Genomic DNA, 16774 nt, shown 5'->3' on the forward strand with positions numbered 1-16774 from the left:
CATCTTGATGGTTGTAAAGTCGTCTCAAATAAAACTGTGAAGGACCTCGGCGTTACTCTTGACCCTGATCTCTCTTTTGACGAACATATCAAGACTGTTTCAAGGACAGCTTTTTTCCATCTACGTAACATTGCAAAAATCAGAAATTTTCTGTCCAAAAATGATGCAGAAAAATTAATCCATGCATTTGTTACTTCTAGGTTAGACTACTGCAATGCTCTATTTTCCGGCTACCCGGATAAAGCACTAAATAAACTTCAGTTAGTGCTAAATACGGCTGCTAGAATCCTGACTAGAACCAAGAAATTTGATCATATTACTCCAGTGCTAGCTTCCCTACACTGGCTTCCTGTTAAGGCAAGGGCTGATTTCAAGGTTTTACTGTTAACCTATAAAGCGTTACATGGGCTTGCTCCTACCTATCTTTCCGAGTTGGTCCTGCCGTACATACCAATACGTACGCTACGGTCACAAGACGCAGGCCTCCTAATTGTCCCTAGAATTTCTAAGCAAACAGCGGGAGGCAGGGCTTTCTCCTATAGATCTCCATTTTTATGGAACAGTCTGCCTACCCATGTGAGAGACGCAGACTCGGTCTCAACCTTTAAGTCTTTACTGAAGATTTATCTCTTCAGTAGGTCATATGATTGAGTGTAGTCTGGCCCAGGAGTGTGAAGGTGAACGGAAAGGCTCTGGAGCAACGAACAGCCCTTGCTGTCTCTGCCGGGCCGGTTCCCCTCTCCACTGGGGTTCTCTGCCTCTAACCCTGTTGCAGGGGCTGAGTCACTGGCTTGCTGGTGCTCTTTCATGCCGTCCCTGGGAGGGGTGCGTCACTTGAGTGGGTTGAGTTACTGACGTGATCTTCCTGTCTGGGTTGGCGCCCCCCTTGGTTTGTGCTGTGGTGGAGACCTCTGTGGGCTATACTCGGCCTTGTCTCAGGATTGTAAGTTGGTGGTTGAGGATATCCCTCTAGTGGTGCGGGGGCTGTGCTTTGGCAGAGTGGGTGGGGTTATATCCTTCCTGTTTGGCCCTGTCCGGGGGTTTCTTCGGATGGGGCCACAGTGTCTCGGACCGCTCCTGTCTCAGCCTCCAGTATTTATGCTGCAGTAGTTTATGTGTCGGGGGCTGGGGTTAGTTGGTTATACCTGGAGTACTTCTCCTGTCTTATCCAGTGTCCTGTGTGAATTTAAGTATGCTCTCTCTAATTCTCTCGTTCTCTCTTTCTCTCTGAGAACCTGAGCCCTAGGACCATACGTCAGGACTACCGGGCATGATGACACCTTGCTGTCCCCAGTCCGCCTGGCCTTGCTGCTATTCCAGTTTCAACTGTTCTGCCTGCGGTTACGAAACCCCTACCTGTCCCAGACCTGCTGTTTTCAACTCTTAATGATCGGCTATGAAAAGCCAACTGAGAGACCTGAGCACCTAGGACCATACGTCGGGACTACCGGCCGTGGTGACTCCTTGCTGTCCCCAGTCCGCCTGGCCTTGCTGCTATTCCAGTTTCAACTGTTCTGCCTGCGGTTATGGAACCCCTACCTGTCCCAGACCTGCTGTTTTCAACTCTTAATGATCGGCTATGAAAAGCCAACTGAGATTTATTCCTGATTATTATTTGACCATGCTTGTCACTTATGAACATTTTTGAACATCTTGGCATGGTTCTGTTATAATCTTCACCCGGCACAGCCAGAAGAGGACTGGCCACCCCTCATAGCCTGGTTCCTCTCTAGGTTTCTTCCTAGGTTTTCGCCTTTCTAGGGAGTTTTTCCTAGCCACCGTGCTTCTACACCTGCATTACTAGCTGTTTGGGGTTTTAGGCTGGGTTTCTGTACAGCACTTCGAGATATTAGCTGATGTAAGAAGGGCTATATAAAATAAAATTGATTGATTGATTGATTGAGGACAGGCTCTGAAAACCACACCTTCTCTATGGCCTTGTAGGTCTTCAGGTCGTCCTCAAAGGTCTTGGTCCTCTCACTGTCAGCCAGCATGATGTAGTTGGATACAGGAGCTCTGGCTCGGCCTTTAGACTGAACGTAGGACCTGTAGTCAAGTCATAGACAACATTTATTTAAAGTGCACAACACACTTTATATGATTAAAAAAACAGGAACAAAACAATGTAGAAAGGGGAGGGAAATAATATCAACAACAATATAAAAATATAAAAATATAAAAAGCTAAAAAGAGAAGCCAATAGTCCATTGGGCAGGAAGCAACAAGGCAGTGGATGGATAAGCAGTGCTGTACCTGTACTCAGTGGGCAGGTCGAACCGCACCACCAGGTTACACTTGGGAATATCCACTCCTTCCTCCACGATGCTGGTCGCTATGAGCAGGTTGGTCTCGTGGGCTCGGAATTTACGCAGAACCTGAGGGATGATGACGCAAGGTAGTTAGGTGTGGATGGATGGAAGTATAGGTGGATTAATGGATGGATGGATGGATGGATGGATGAAGGGATGGATGGATGAAGGGATGGACAGATGGACAGAGATACAAATGTCGGGGTAGGTCAATTTCGATGTATCTACAGAGGATGAAGTAAGAAAATACAAAATGGCATCAGTGTGTTCTTACCTCTTCCTGCTTCCTGAACTCTACCTCCATTTGTTTGTTGCGTGGCTGGTTCTTGCCGATGCTGTGGCCTGTGATGAAGTTACTGCTGATGTAGGCCAGCTCTGGGTCCTGCTTCCCGGCCTCCTTTATCAGCCTGACACAAAGAGGGACAGTAATCATGGAAATGGTATTAAGACAACCTAAATCCTCCCAAAATAAGACATTATTATTATTTTCTTCCTATATGGTGACAAGTCATTTTGAGCAGTGTACAATAAGGAATCTAAGGAGACAAGGTAGCAGAGGCATCACACATTTTAACGAAAATGGCATTGAATCCCAGAATTGTACCGGTTGAGGATGACGGCCGTGTAGCGCCTCTCCACGAAGATTATCCCACACAGGATGTTGGTGAATGGCGAGGGGAAGTTAGCCTCGGGCTTCTCCTTCACCTCCACCTCCTCATCCTCGTCTTCGTCCTCTGAGTCGCTCCACGATACGTAGTTGTCCTCGTTGCGATTGTTATACCACTCCACGCTCTCAAACTGCTGCCTCTCGAAGGGCTTGTACTCATGGAGGATCTCTAAGAGACGGATGACTTTGGGAGACACAAACTTCAGGTCCAGAGAAGCCGGGGAGAAGTGCTCCTCGCACAGAGCGTGGACCTAGGATACCAGAAATAAATAACTTAATTAGCCTATACCCAGAGGGGAAATTCACCTGCCTCTGTACACACACACACACACACACACACACACACACACACACACACACACACACACACACACACACACACACACACACACACACACACACACACACACAGTAGATTGCACAGGAACACAAAATACAACTGATTTATATAGTCCTTATTACAGCAACAGTTGTCACAAAGTGCTTTACGGAACTCAACTAAACACGAATTACAACATACACACAGGGGATAGTTAGTATACACATACCTTACATCAAACACAAAGGAATATATAGACAGCATACTGTACATACCTTCCTCAGGATGGTGTCAGTGAAGAGCAGGAACTTCCTGTTGACCTCTTCCTGTTCGTGTTTGATGTACTTCTGTAGCTCCCGCACCATGATGCCAGCCACCTTGTCGGCACACCACGGCCCCAGCACCAGCAGCACCGCCCGGCAGTCATTCAACACCTGGGGAAGAGCAGGGAGACATTTACTTATTTATTTAGCCTTTATTTAAACAGGTAAGTAATTGAGAACACATTCTCTTTAACAATGAAGACTTGGCCAAGAAGGAGCATTAAACAGTGCAGCAAAGCAGACAAGTGACATTAAAGACAAAGCAGACAATTACAATCTCAGCTGTATAGGCTAGGCTGTAGGGCTCTGGTCAAAAGTAGTGCACTATATAGAGAATACGGTGCCATTTGGGACACAAGCTTGGATATGTAGATGGGGTCAGACCTGTTTGGTTATGAAGGTGGGGTCTCTATCCTCTCGAGGCACAGATATGTTGCAGTCGTTGAGGAAGTGGAGAGCCTCATCCAGCTCGCTCAGCAGACGCTCAGAGAGGCCGCTCTTGTCCAGGTAGGGTCCACAGTCCAGCACCACTTCTCTGGGCTGGGAGGCATATCTGAGACACACACACAAAGTTCCGTTTTCCGTTTTCGATCATAATGAATAAGATTGTGGACAGGGGGGCCCTGATCCTAGATCAGCACTCCTCCTAGGGGTTGCTTAATGAATATGGGCCATGATGTGTATTATTACAATACCTGTCGAGGACAACAAGGTCAGTAGCGGTCTCTGCATTGCTCCTTAAGATCCGCTCCAGGTTCTGGATCTTCTGCTCCAGTTCAGACGGGTCACATTTACCATTCAGAATGGATGCTGTGAGGCCCAGGATGCGAGGGCTGCACAGAGAGCCCTCACATAGCTGAAACAAAGATAGAGAGCCTTCACATCAATGAAAACAGAGATACAGTAGAGACAGCCCTCACATAACTGAAACAGAGATAGACAGCCCTCACATAGCTGAAACAGAGAGACAGCCCTCACATAGCTGAAAGAGATAGAGAGCCTTCACATAAATGAAAACAGAGATACAGTAGACAGCCCTCACATAGCTGAAACAGAGATGGAGATAGCCCTCACAGAGCTGAAACAGAGACAGAGACAGCCCTCACATAGCTGAAACAGAGATAGACAGGCTTCACATAACTGAAACAGAGATAGAGACAGCCCTCAAATAGCTGAAGCAGAGATTAGAGTATACAGTGGGGGGGAAAAGTATTTAGTCAGCCACCAATTGTGCAAGTTCTCCCACTTAAAAAGATGAGAGAGGCCTGTAATTTTCATCATAGGTACACGTCAACTATGACAGACAAATTGAGAAAATAAAATCCAGAAAATCACATTGTAGGATTTTTAATGAATTTATTTGCAAATTATGGTGGAAAATAAGTATTTGGTCACCTACAAACAAGCAAGATTTCTGGCTCTCACAGACCTGTAACTTCTTCTTTAAGAGGCTCCTCTGTCCTCCACTCGTTACCTGTATTAATGGCACCTGTTTGAACTTGTTATCAGTATAAAAGACACCTGTCCACAACCTCAAACAGTCACATTCCAAACTCCACTATGGCCAAGACCAAAGAGCTGTCAAAGGACACCAGAAACAAAATTGTAGAACTGCACCAGGCTGGGAAGACTGAATCTGAAATAGGTAAGCAGCTTGGTTTGAAGAAATCAACTGTGGGAGCAATTATTAGGAAATGGAAGACATACAAGACCACTGATAATCTCCCTCGATCTGGGGCTCCACGCAAGATCTCACCCCGTGGGGTCAAAATGATCACAAGAACGGTGAGCAAAAATCCCAGAACCACACAGGGGGACCTAGTGAATGACCTGCAGAGAGCTGGGACCAAAGTAACAAAGCCTACCATCAGTAACACACTACGCCGCCAGGGACTCAAATCCTGCAGTGCAAGACGTGTCCCCCCTGCTTAAGCCAGTACATGTCCAGGCCCGTCTGAAGTTTGCTAGAGTGCATTTGGATGATCCAGAAGAGGATTGGGAGAATGTCATATGGTCAGATGAAACCAAAATAGAACTTTTTGGTAAAAACTCAACTCGTCGTGTTTGGAGGACAAAGAATGCTGAGTTGCATCCAAAGAACACCATACCTACTGTGAAGCATGGGGGTGGAAACATCATGCTTTGGGGCTGTTCTTCTGCAAAGGCACCAGGACGACTGATCCGTGTAAAGGAAATAATGAATGGGGCCATGTATCGTGAGATTTTGAGTGAAAACCTCCTTCCATCAGCAAGGGGATTGAAGATGAAACGTGGCTGGGTCTTTCAGCATGACAATGATCCCAAACACACCGCCCGGGCAACGAAGGAGTGGCTTCGTAAGAAGCATTTCAAGGTCCTGGAGTGGCCTAGCCAGTCTCCAGATCTCAACCCCATAGAAAATCTTTGGAGGGAGTTGAAAGTCTGTGTTGCCCAGCGACAGCCCCAAAACATCACTGCTCTAGAGGAGATCTGCATGGAGGAATGGGCCAAAATACCAGCAACAGTGTGTGAAAACCTTGTGAAGACTTACAGAAAACGTTTGACCTGTGTCATTGCCAACAAAGGGTATATAACAAAGTATTGAGAAACTTTTGTTATTGACCAAATACTTCTTTTCCACCATAATTTGCAAATAAAATCATTAAAAATCCTACAATGTGATTTTCTGGAGTTTTTTTTCTCATTTTGTCTGTCATAGTTGACGTGTACCTATGATGAAAATTACAGACCTCTCTCATCTTTGTAAGTGGGAGGACTTACACAATTGGTGGCTGACTAAATACTTTTTTCCCCCACTGTAAATAGCCCTCAAACAGATACAGGGACAGAAAGCCCTCACATAGCTGAAACAGATACAGGGACAGAAAGCCCTCACATAGCTGAAACAGATAGAGGAGGCAGACTGCTTCAGTCTTATTAAAACAAGGAAAATGCTAAAACATTGAACATCCTGCAATGGGGTTCAATAAGGACGGCTGACTGACAACATTTTAATATAATGACTAACTCCAATCTCCATAATGCCTTGGCTCTCGCCATACAGGGAAGGAAGAGTATGTGCTTGGCTTTCAAGCGACAATTGAATGCATAACTACGTAGAGCAGACTGTAATTGTACCTTCATTATCTCCTGGTAGGGATGGTCTGTGATTGCCAGGTGACACTCATCAAACACCACCAGGTTGAGTTTCGATAGTGGCAACACTCCATTCTTCAGCACATGCAGGAAGACATGGCAAGTCATAACGAGCACCTAGAAGAACAGAAATGATGGAGAGAATGAGTGGAGGGGAGGTTGGAGGGATGGCATATTGCCTTGAATAATAGATTACAGTGTCATGACATTGATTGTATCCATCCACAGAATACTAACTTTCCCCTCCTCATGGAAATGACACTGGGAATTCAGTGTTATTTTTCTAAGTTGTTGAAATTGAGAGGGGAAAACTTTAGTAATGCTATTACCACTGGTATTTATCATGAAAGTAATTGGTAACCATTGGTACTTTATTCTGGCAATTGAAATTATATGACAAAATTGGTAGAACCCCACCTGATTTTCGATCATTTCTTGGCTCCACTTTTCCCCAGACCATGAAGAGGTCTTCTCCGTGCTGGTGTATTCTCCAACCTGGAGATCAGAGTGGGTCCTAACACTAGCTGCTTGCTGAATCACAGACGATGCTTTATTTATCATTCAGGAAAAGAGGGGAAAACAGAGAAAACTCATGGTCTCAATCATACCATATTTGATGTACACTTATTAGAAGTTGATACTTCTAAAAGGCTGCATATCCTGACTCTTTACCCTTTTCCTGAAAGTGCGCACTTCCACACTCCCTCTAATGGATTTCACAATGCTTACAGACAATGCTTACACCAATCCAATGCTTTGAAATCCATGATGGGGAGTGCAAGTGCACACTTTGGGAGAAGTGTGAAGAATTCGGATGCACCAAATAGTGCATTTCTTTGTGACTCCAAATGTAGTTACCTGTATTCACCAGGAAAACTGTCCTCTTCCCGTCTCCCCGGATTTGGTGGGAAAGCTCTTTAGTTAAGAGTACTGCAATAAAGGTCTTCCCTGAGCCAGTATTTAAACAGACGATAGTATTGTGTTCAAGAGCTGCTTCAAGAAGTTCAACCTGGTAGGGCAGAGAAGGTTACAGTCATTAGTTTCAACTGTTGCGCAAGCACACTCAACTGGTTACACTTTTTTTTTTTATACAGATAAAATATAGATAGATACCCATACACTGACGAATGTTCCCACAGTTTATTTTGCAACATTTAGACCCGAAGGTCTTCCTGTTCATGTTTGAAGTATTCCTATATTGCTGTTATTAGTACGCCTGCGCAGTAGTCTCACTAGAGATGGACCTGGCCTGAGTGTGATGGCAACTGTGTACTGTGAAGTAAACGTTGTTAAACTGGAACCTAGTCGTTGTCATTTTGAGTTAACATTGGTGGCAGAGGATGGCTAATAACTACAATGTGCCACCTCACTTCGACGTGAAGAGGTCATATGAAAGTTGGAAAAATGAACTTGGAATCTGGACACGGGTTACTAATCTGGACGTGAAAAAGCAAGCACTTGCGGTGGTATTATTGCTTGAGGGAAGAGCGAGAGATACAGCACTGGAAATATCCGTGGAGGATTTGAACAAGGATGACGGTATGAGAACTTTGATCAGAGCACTGGAATCTGTGTTCCTTAAAGAAGAGAAAGACCGTGCCTACGAGGTATATTCAAACTTTGACACTGTTACTAGAGTCATTTCGGTTGCAATGACGGACTACATAATTGATTTCGAACAGAGGTACAATAGAATGCGCAATTACGACATGGTTCTCCCGGATGCAGTGTTAGCTTTCAAGTTGCTAGATACTGCTTGTCTGGATGGTAGGGAGAAACAGTTGGCTTTGACTGCTTGTACTGTGCTGACTTTTGCGTCAATGAAGTCGGCACTAAAAATGATGTTTGGTAAAAAGACGTCTGTCGCGCCAATAACAGATGGAATGCTAGTGAGTGACGCGGCAATTTACACTGAGCAGATTAGAAAAGGCGCCAACAAGTCACATTCTCAAGACAACCAGACGAGGGCGCCATTGCCCGGCACAAATCCACTGGAAGGAGATCAAAATGTGCCATTTGTTAAAGCACTTACCATTGGGTTAAAGACTGTCCTCATAAAAAATGAACAAGTTAAACTAACAGAGGAAAATGTAAAACACAGAGATGGAGCAGTGTAACATTACACTGTTTTCAAACGAATCTGCTTCTTAGATCTTTATAGTTGAATCCTTAGGATCTGCTGTGATTGATACTGCATGTACACGCACAGTGTGTGGTGCAAAATGGTTTGATAGCTATGTCAGTGAAGTAAATATAAAAGAAGTACAAAATATGATTGACACACCAAGCAACAGAGCTTTCAAATTTGGAGATGGGAGAGTCGTCCATTCTACCAAGAGAGTCAAGATACCAGCAAAATTTGGTCAGACTAAGTGTCACCACATAATCAACCACTTCACATTCTTCAGTGCTGGACGCATCGTGAATTCAAAGAAACCCAGTGAAATCATCAAGCACTTCATTCATTCCTGGATAAGTGTGCATGGCCCGCCCCAGAAATTGTACAGTGACAATGGAGGAGAAATCAATAATAATGAAATAAGAGAAATGGCTGAAAAATTCAACATGGAAGTAAAGCCAACTGCTGCATACAGTCCATGAAGCAATGGACTTCTGGAGAGACATAATCAAACACTCAAAGAGATCATGCTGAAAGTGAAGCAAGACAATAGAAGTGACTGGAAAAAAAGCCCTAGATTGGGCTTTGATGGCAAAAAACTCAATGCACAATGATCATGGATACAGCCCATACCAGCTAGTGTTCGGGAACCCTAATCTTCCCTCTGTACAGGTTGACAAGCCACCAGCACTAGAAAGGACCAGTGTGAGTGTATGGGTGGGACAGCACCTTTCAGCACTACATGCAGCGAGAAAAGCGTTCACTGAAGCAGAGTGTTCAGAGAGAATTCGCAGGGCTCTGCGTAAACAGCTTCGACCCACGAGACTGGAAACAAAGTGTACTACAAACGAGTTGACTGTCAAGAGTGGAAAGGACCGTGAGTCATCATTGGCCAAGATGGTGTAGTGATATTTGTGAGGCACAATTGTCAGGGTGCATCACCCAAGATTGCGGAAAGTAAATGATCAACAAGATGGAAGGGCTGTTGTTGAGAATCAGCCTCCTACTGAAAATGACAAAAAGGACACATTAACAGACACAAACCTACCAGTTGTCGCATCCAATGATATGGACACTGAAACTGACACAGGAAATGGATCAAAGACCTTCAACCAAAACACAGGTAATACTGTTGAGGGTTCAAATGAGGAAAACGTTCAACAACAGCCACATGTTAAGACAACATGGTTGTTCCAATCTGAAAACTGGACATTTACATGGACAGAGAAAGTGGTATTCCACACACAGCAACAGTCATTGGACAAGCAGGAAAAGCCAAAGGAAACTTGCAGTACTCTGAACCAGCTACACTTTTGGTACAACAGGGTCAGCTGACCTGTCACTTGTAGATAATCTCAGAATTTAACCAATGGAAAATCGAGAAAAAAAGAATGATATTCAAAATGATTATGTACTTGAAACAAAGGACGTGTCATTTGACTCAGCTAAACAAGATGAGCTCAGTAATTGGAGGAAAAATTGAGTGTTTGAGAAAGTCAAAGACACTGGCCAAAAATGTGTCTCAACAAGTTGGGTGTGTACCCTTAAAGAATCCTTAACTGGAATAGTGCCAAAAGCACATCTAGTGGCTAGAGGTTGAGGAGCTGGCTGCTAAAGAACTCCCAAAAGACTCACCGACATGCGCCTCAGAGTCACTCAGATTGCTGCTGACTTTGATCTGCCAGAAAAAATGGAAACTTCATTGCATTTCTGCAGGGAACAGAGCTGTCAAGGGACATTCACATCTGACCTCCACCTGAAGCTAAGAGCAAAGGAACACTGTGGAAACTAAAAAAGTGTGTGTCTGGCCTGGCAGATGCATCACTCTACTGGTACAATAAAGTCAAGGCAACAATGCTGAATACAGGTGGAAGAATGTCACAAGTGGATCCTGCAGTCTTCTATTGGCTTGATCAAGACTGCAATGTGACTGGAGTACATGCCTGTCATGTTGATGACTTCATCTGGGGTGGCTCACAGACCTTTGCAACAACTGTGATTCCCCACCTCAAAGTTTTCCTGGTCGGCCACAAAGGAACAGCTTGCTGACTGTCTGACTAAAAAGGGAGCATCCGGTCTTGTGCTCCTAAAGGCACTAAGTAATGGAAAGTGGCAGCTTGAGTAATACAAATTAAAACTTTGTCACACAACCCATTTGTAATGGGGAACTTAAATAATACGTGATGGCGACTATGTACTGTGGTAATACGGTGAAGTAAACGTTGTTAAACTGGAACCTAGTCGTTGTGTCATTTTGAGTTAACACTTCTGTCAGGCCAGTCAAAGTTTTGCACTAAAAACTGCGGGAGCATTAATCTGCGTGCGGGTATCCATCTTTATTCCATAGGTTAGGCTATAGTCATTATCAGATATTAGATCAATGGGGAAAGTGATAACAATGTCTACATACAACGCACTGCAATCTCTTTCCTAGTGCATAGTCAAGTGTCAGTTTAAACACGGTTGAGCTCCAATGTCAATTGGACTTCCTCCTTCCTTACCTGATATTTCCTAGGTGTGTAGATGTTATCGTGGATGGCCTCCTGTTGCCACGGGAGACCAAAGAAAGGCCCCATGGGATTGGAGGCGGGGGTGACCAGCTGGAGTCCTGACATGCTGCTTCAGGACTGGGGGACGCTGGGGGTGCAGTCCTCCACTCGTCCACTTTCTCTTTATCTCATTTCCTCATTCTCTTCCTCTAAAACTTACTGGTTCACAAAACAACAGGCAGCATGCCGGCCGGATGTTACTAATAATACAATCATTACTAATATTATTGACAAGATCAATAATAAACATGATATTATTATTCACACAAGTGTATACTTACAGATAGGGTCATAGACTCTGTGATGGACCAGGCAGCACTAACTCTGGGCTTCATGATCAACGCTCATCAATCAGCTCATCATACTCCCCCGCATCTCAACTAGAGGAGCTGTACAGAGAAACACACAACCCCCCCTACATAAATCCCATGAATAGGCCTATTACACCGAAGCGAATCATACTGGTGTCCTAGATTCTGGCCAACCATCCTATCTATTACACGTTAGGCTTATGGTAAAACTAATTTTACCTCTACACAGTTGAAAGGCTGTAATGACAGGGCTTGAGGAGCTGAAGATTCTTCCTTCCTAAACAGCAATCACAGACAGAGAGGGAAAATAAATGAGAACACAGACATCTTGCTTGGCGGGAATGGGAGAGGGCTGGTGTGGAGTGGAGAAGGAAGCGCACCTGCGTGTAGGGGGTGGGGGGATCTACATTCTGGATGACAACTGGCTTTTCAACACATTTTTGCTGCCCTAAAATCAAGACTGCACGCCTGCCCTGACCACTGCTGTAGAACCCAGCTGCAACCAATCCCAGAAGTCATTTCAGTTTAGCCAGCACAAGCCCTCATTTTTATAGAGTGCTCACATTTGCTGCTGGTTAAAAGCTGTTGGCGCTCTCTTGCTCTCTGATAGCCTCCCGAATGACACCCTATTCCCTATATAGTGCACTACCTATATAGTGCACTAAGCCCCTATAGATGGGTTGGCTGACAACATCACGAAAACAATGTGCGCACTTCCATGGGACAGTAGTCAGCCTGTTGTCGTGATTCTGGATGGCCAGATTGCTAGCAAGAATGACAAGAAACTGCCATGTGGGGAATCGTAAGTGTCTAGTTTCAGCTTGTTTCATCTTGTTACTGATACCATGTCTTGTTTTGAGGTGGTTTGACTGATTTCATGTCAATGCTAATATGGCTCAAATTCGCTAGCTAGCTAACCAGCAACTGTAACAATGTATTTGAGAGACAAGTGGTCATTGCGCAAATGTATTTATGTGTTCAATAAACATTAGAGACGAAATATAGTTTACATGTTGTCAACCTCATCTTTTTTGCCCCATGATTGCGCACGCGTTGTTTTTGTTGCTAAACAACCAACCCGTATATGGGCCCTGGTCAAAAGTAGTTCACTATATAGGGAATGTATGGGATGGGATGCCATTTGGGACGCAATCTCTGACTCCATGCAGAGAAAGCACATACACGCATATATAAATAAAACAAATCCAACAGATTATGTACATCTAGGCCTTGCCTCAAATGAAATGCATGCTGCTGACATGCCTCAACTTTCCCCGGTTCTCATTGCTCTTTCCATGTCAAAGATCTCTCTGGGGAAGAGTGCAACCTTTTCTGAACCAGAACACTCTGATGAAGTAGGCAGTAATGATATAGCAATCACTGAAAAAATGTATTCGCTATACTGCAGTTCCTCACGACATGCCGAATGCAGGTCTACAGCCCGGAAAGGCTAATCTAGAACAAGCCCTTAGGGCCAATCTGCCTATCTTTCCACCTCGGCTGACTACTGTGACCCAGAAAGAAAGGGGGTGGGGTGTTGGACGCTAGTTGTGTCTGAAATGGCACCCTATTCCCTACATAGTGCACTACATAGAGAATAGGGCGCCATTTGGAACAGATTATTAAAAGTAGGCTTCATCAATAATTTATTCCTGTTTCTCTGCGGCCACTCGCATTTGGGGGAAGTGATAGAGAACAATTTTGTGTGAAGAAACATTTGCTAAGCACATGTGGGCTAAATGGTTACGTGACAACCCTCTCCACTTCAAAACCCCTGCACACGCTTGCACATATGATACACATTCAGGACAATTGGCTAATAATGAAACTGAACAGGGCTGGGTATATGGTGTGTGTGTAAAAGAGACAGAATAAACTAGTCAAATTGAGATGGGCAACTGTACTTTACCATAACCCAGTGTTTCCCCTATATTCATTAAGCAGCCAAAGAATATGATACAAAAATACACAGTACCAGTCAAAAGTTTGGACACACCTACTCATTCAAGGGTTTTTCTTTATTTTTACTATTTTCTACATTGTGGAATAATAGTGAAGACATCAAAACTATGAAATAACACATATGGAATCATGTAGCAACCAAAAACAAATTAAAAGTTAAACAAATATATTTTAGATTTTAGGTTCTTCAAATAGCCACACTTTGCCTTGATGACAGCTTTGCACACTCTTGGCATTCTCTCAACCAGCTTGATGAGGTAGTCAACTGGAATGCATTTCAATTAATAGGTGTGCCTTGTTAAAAGTTAATTTGTGGAATTTATTTCCTTCTTAATGCGTTTGAGCCAATCAGTTGTTGTGACAAGGTAGGGGTGGTATACAGACGATAGCCCTATTTGGTAAAAGACCAAGTCCATACTATGGCAAGAACAGCTCAAATAAGCAAAGAGAAACGACAGTCCATCATTACTTTAAGACATGAAGGTCAGTCAATATGGAACATTTCATGAACTTTGAAGGTTTCTTTCAGTGCAGTCGCAAAAACCACCAAGCGCTATGATGAAACTGGCTCTCATGAGGACCGCCACAAGAAAGGAAGACCCACAGTTACCTCTGCTGCAGAGGATACATTCATTAGAGTTAACTGCACCTCAGATTGCAGCCCAAATAAATGCTTCACAGAGTTCAATTAACAGACACATCTCAACATCAGACTGCGTGAATCAGGCCTTCATGGTCGAATTGCTGCAAACAAACCACTACTAAAGGACACCAATAAGAAGAAGAGACTTGCTTGGGCCAAGAAACACCAGCAATGGACATTAGATGGGTGAAAATCTGTCCTTTGGTCTGATGTGTCCAAATTTGAGATTTCTGGTTCCAACCGCCGTGTCTTTGTGAGACGCAAAGTAGGTGAACGGATGATCTCTGCATGTGTGGTTCCCACCGTGAAGCATGGGGGAGGTGGTGTGGGGATGCTTTGCTGGTGACACTGTCTGCGATTTATTTAGAATTCAAGGTGCACTTAATTAACCAGCATGGCTACCACAGCATTCTGCAGCGATACGCCATCCCATCTGGTTTGCGCTTAGTGGGACTATCATTCGTTTTTCAACAGAACAATGACCCAAATCACACCTCCAGGCTGTGTAAGGGCTATTTGACCAAGATGGAGAATGATAGAGTGCTGCATTAGATGACCTGGCCTCCACAATCCCCCGACCTCAACCCAATTGAGATGGTTCGGGATGAGTTAGACCGCAGAGTGAAGGAAAAGCAGCCAACAAGTGCTCAGCATATGTGGGAACTCCTTCAAGACTGTTGGAAAAGCATTCCCCATGAAGCTGGTTGAGACAATGCCAAGAGTGTAAAAAGCTGTCATCAAGGCAAAGGGTGGCTACTTTGAAGAATCTAAAATATTTGTATTTGTTTAACACTTTTTTGGTTACTACATGATTCCATATGTGTTATTTCATAGTTTTGAAGTCTTCACTATTATTCTACAATGTAGAAAATAGTAAAAATAAAGAAAAAACCTTGAATGAGTAGGTGTGTCCAAACTTTTGACTGGTACTGTATATTTTAGAGAAAAACAACAGGTTGATAAAACATTTCAGTGTAAACTTAAATGACTAAAACAAGATATAAAGTATGTAGAAAAGATAATGGACCTATATATATATATATATATATAGATAGATATTTTTTTTATTAGATCATTTTCGAGCACTAACAATCACCAAAATAAAAACTAGATTATCAGGGAAAATCTAAAATGCAAAAAGTTGATTGTTATGTTTGAGTCACTCTGATAGCATAAGAACATGGCATAAACCATGGCAAAATGTGTTGAATTGCAGGACATTTATTTTAAAACATTACCAGTCCACAAAATGTCAACATAAATGTATACATAGCACATCATTCATTGTGCATAAATATAGCTAGTTCAAACTGAGAACATAATTTCTCACCACCAACAAGCAACTTGCTAACAAATTTCATTTCGAATCATCAACCAACACATTCCAAACTACGACGAGAGATCAGGCCAGGGAAAGAATAATGACTAGCCAACTATACATCTTAATATTTGAATAGTTTCTACGTTAGGCCCCAATGAGACCTTGGCCTTTCAGTGAAACGAGTTAGCCAAGTTAGTTAACGTTAGCTGGCGAGCAAATGATAAAAAACTGGCTGTTCCGTTAGCATTTAGCAAGCTAGCTAACTAAGCACAGGTGGCTAGCTACATCAACCTGATGGCAAACAAACACGTCCACGAGGACAAGTTTATACCTTGGACAAATGTCTAAATAGATTAACAAATATTTAATGTGGTTATTCTTTGATGGATTGATAGATGCAATTGCTTGCTATCCCACGCGTGCAGCTAGCGTCGCTACCGAATTTGACAGTGACAGCTTAGCAAAGTAGCTAACTAGTTGGCTGGTTGACTAATTAGAATGAAATACACAGAGCATAGATGCATAACATTATTTTGTCTAAGACGACTGATGGACATAGTTACATGCAAAGCTACAATGTGTAAATTGTATATTCGAATAATGATTAATGTGCAAAGAAAGTGAGCCACGCTATCTAGCTAACGTTAGCTTGTTAACATTATTGACTAGCTTAGTTTTTAAGCAAATATACTTATATTGTGGGTGCGACAAGGCATATTTCACTCTGTCGACAAAGCCCGCGCAAAGCCACCAGTAAGGAATAGCATGCATTCCTAGTGCTTCCGTTAAACGTCCTCACCTAATAAATATTTTTTATAGAGCCGTCTTGATTGAAAATTGTCCTTTTATTTCGTCTGATACACTCTCCTCCACTCCCTCCTGCTGCTGTCAGGAACTACCCCACCACGATACTTCCTTCCACCTGGGCCTTCGAAACGCAACATTTTGCGTAAAATACGTAAGATTGTTGTTCTACATAGCATGGATGACATGCGTGTGTGGTGGTCGAGAATACAAATCCCCTCAAAACCAAAGAATTGCTACGCAAGTGAAGCCATTTGCCCCCAGCATTGGCTCCTGAAAACTGAAAATAACTATAATCTGGACTCAAACAAT

At 43.4% G+C, this 16774-nt stretch overlaps 1 protein-coding gene across 1 annotated transcript in view; it reads right to left on the bottom strand.

Annotated features, from left to right (window-relative positions):
* Positions 1-16544, bottom strand: part of LOC121539588 (endoribonuclease Dicer) — a 43204-nt gene extending 26660 nt beyond the window's left edge. The window contains exons 1-14 of the mRNA XM_041848205.2: positions 16458-16544; positions 11952-12009; positions 11703-11810; positions 11374-11580; positions 7612-7762; positions 7171-7301; positions 6736-6870; positions 4314-4474; positions 4003-4171; positions 3571-3729; positions 2914-3227; positions 2584-2716; positions 2254-2375; positions 1926-2046 (exon numbers count right to left, since the gene is read on the bottom strand). Coding sequence (XP_041704139.2) covers positions 1926-2046; positions 2254-2375; positions 2584-2716; positions 2914-3227; positions 3571-3729; positions 4003-4171; positions 4314-4474; positions 6736-6870; positions 7171-7301; positions 7612-7762; positions 11374-11487 — 1710 coding nt within the window. The 5' untranslated portion in view covers positions 11488-11580; positions 11703-11810; positions 11952-12009; positions 16458-16544. The remainder of the gene's footprint in view (positions 1-1925; positions 2047-2253; positions 2376-2583; positions 2717-2913; positions 3228-3570; positions 3730-4002; positions 4172-4313; positions 4475-6735; positions 6871-7170; positions 7302-7611; positions 7763-11373; positions 11581-11702; positions 11811-11951; positions 12010-16457) is intronic.
* Positions 16545-16774: the final 230 nt, after the last annotated feature.

Source organism: Coregonus clupeaformis, chromosome 20 (genome assembly GCF_020615455.1).
Source record: "Coregonus clupeaformis isolate EN_2021a chromosome 20, ASM2061545v1, whole genome shotgun sequence".
NCBI lineage: Eukaryota > Metazoa > Chordata > Actinopteri > Salmoniformes > Salmonidae > Coregonus > Coregonus clupeaformis.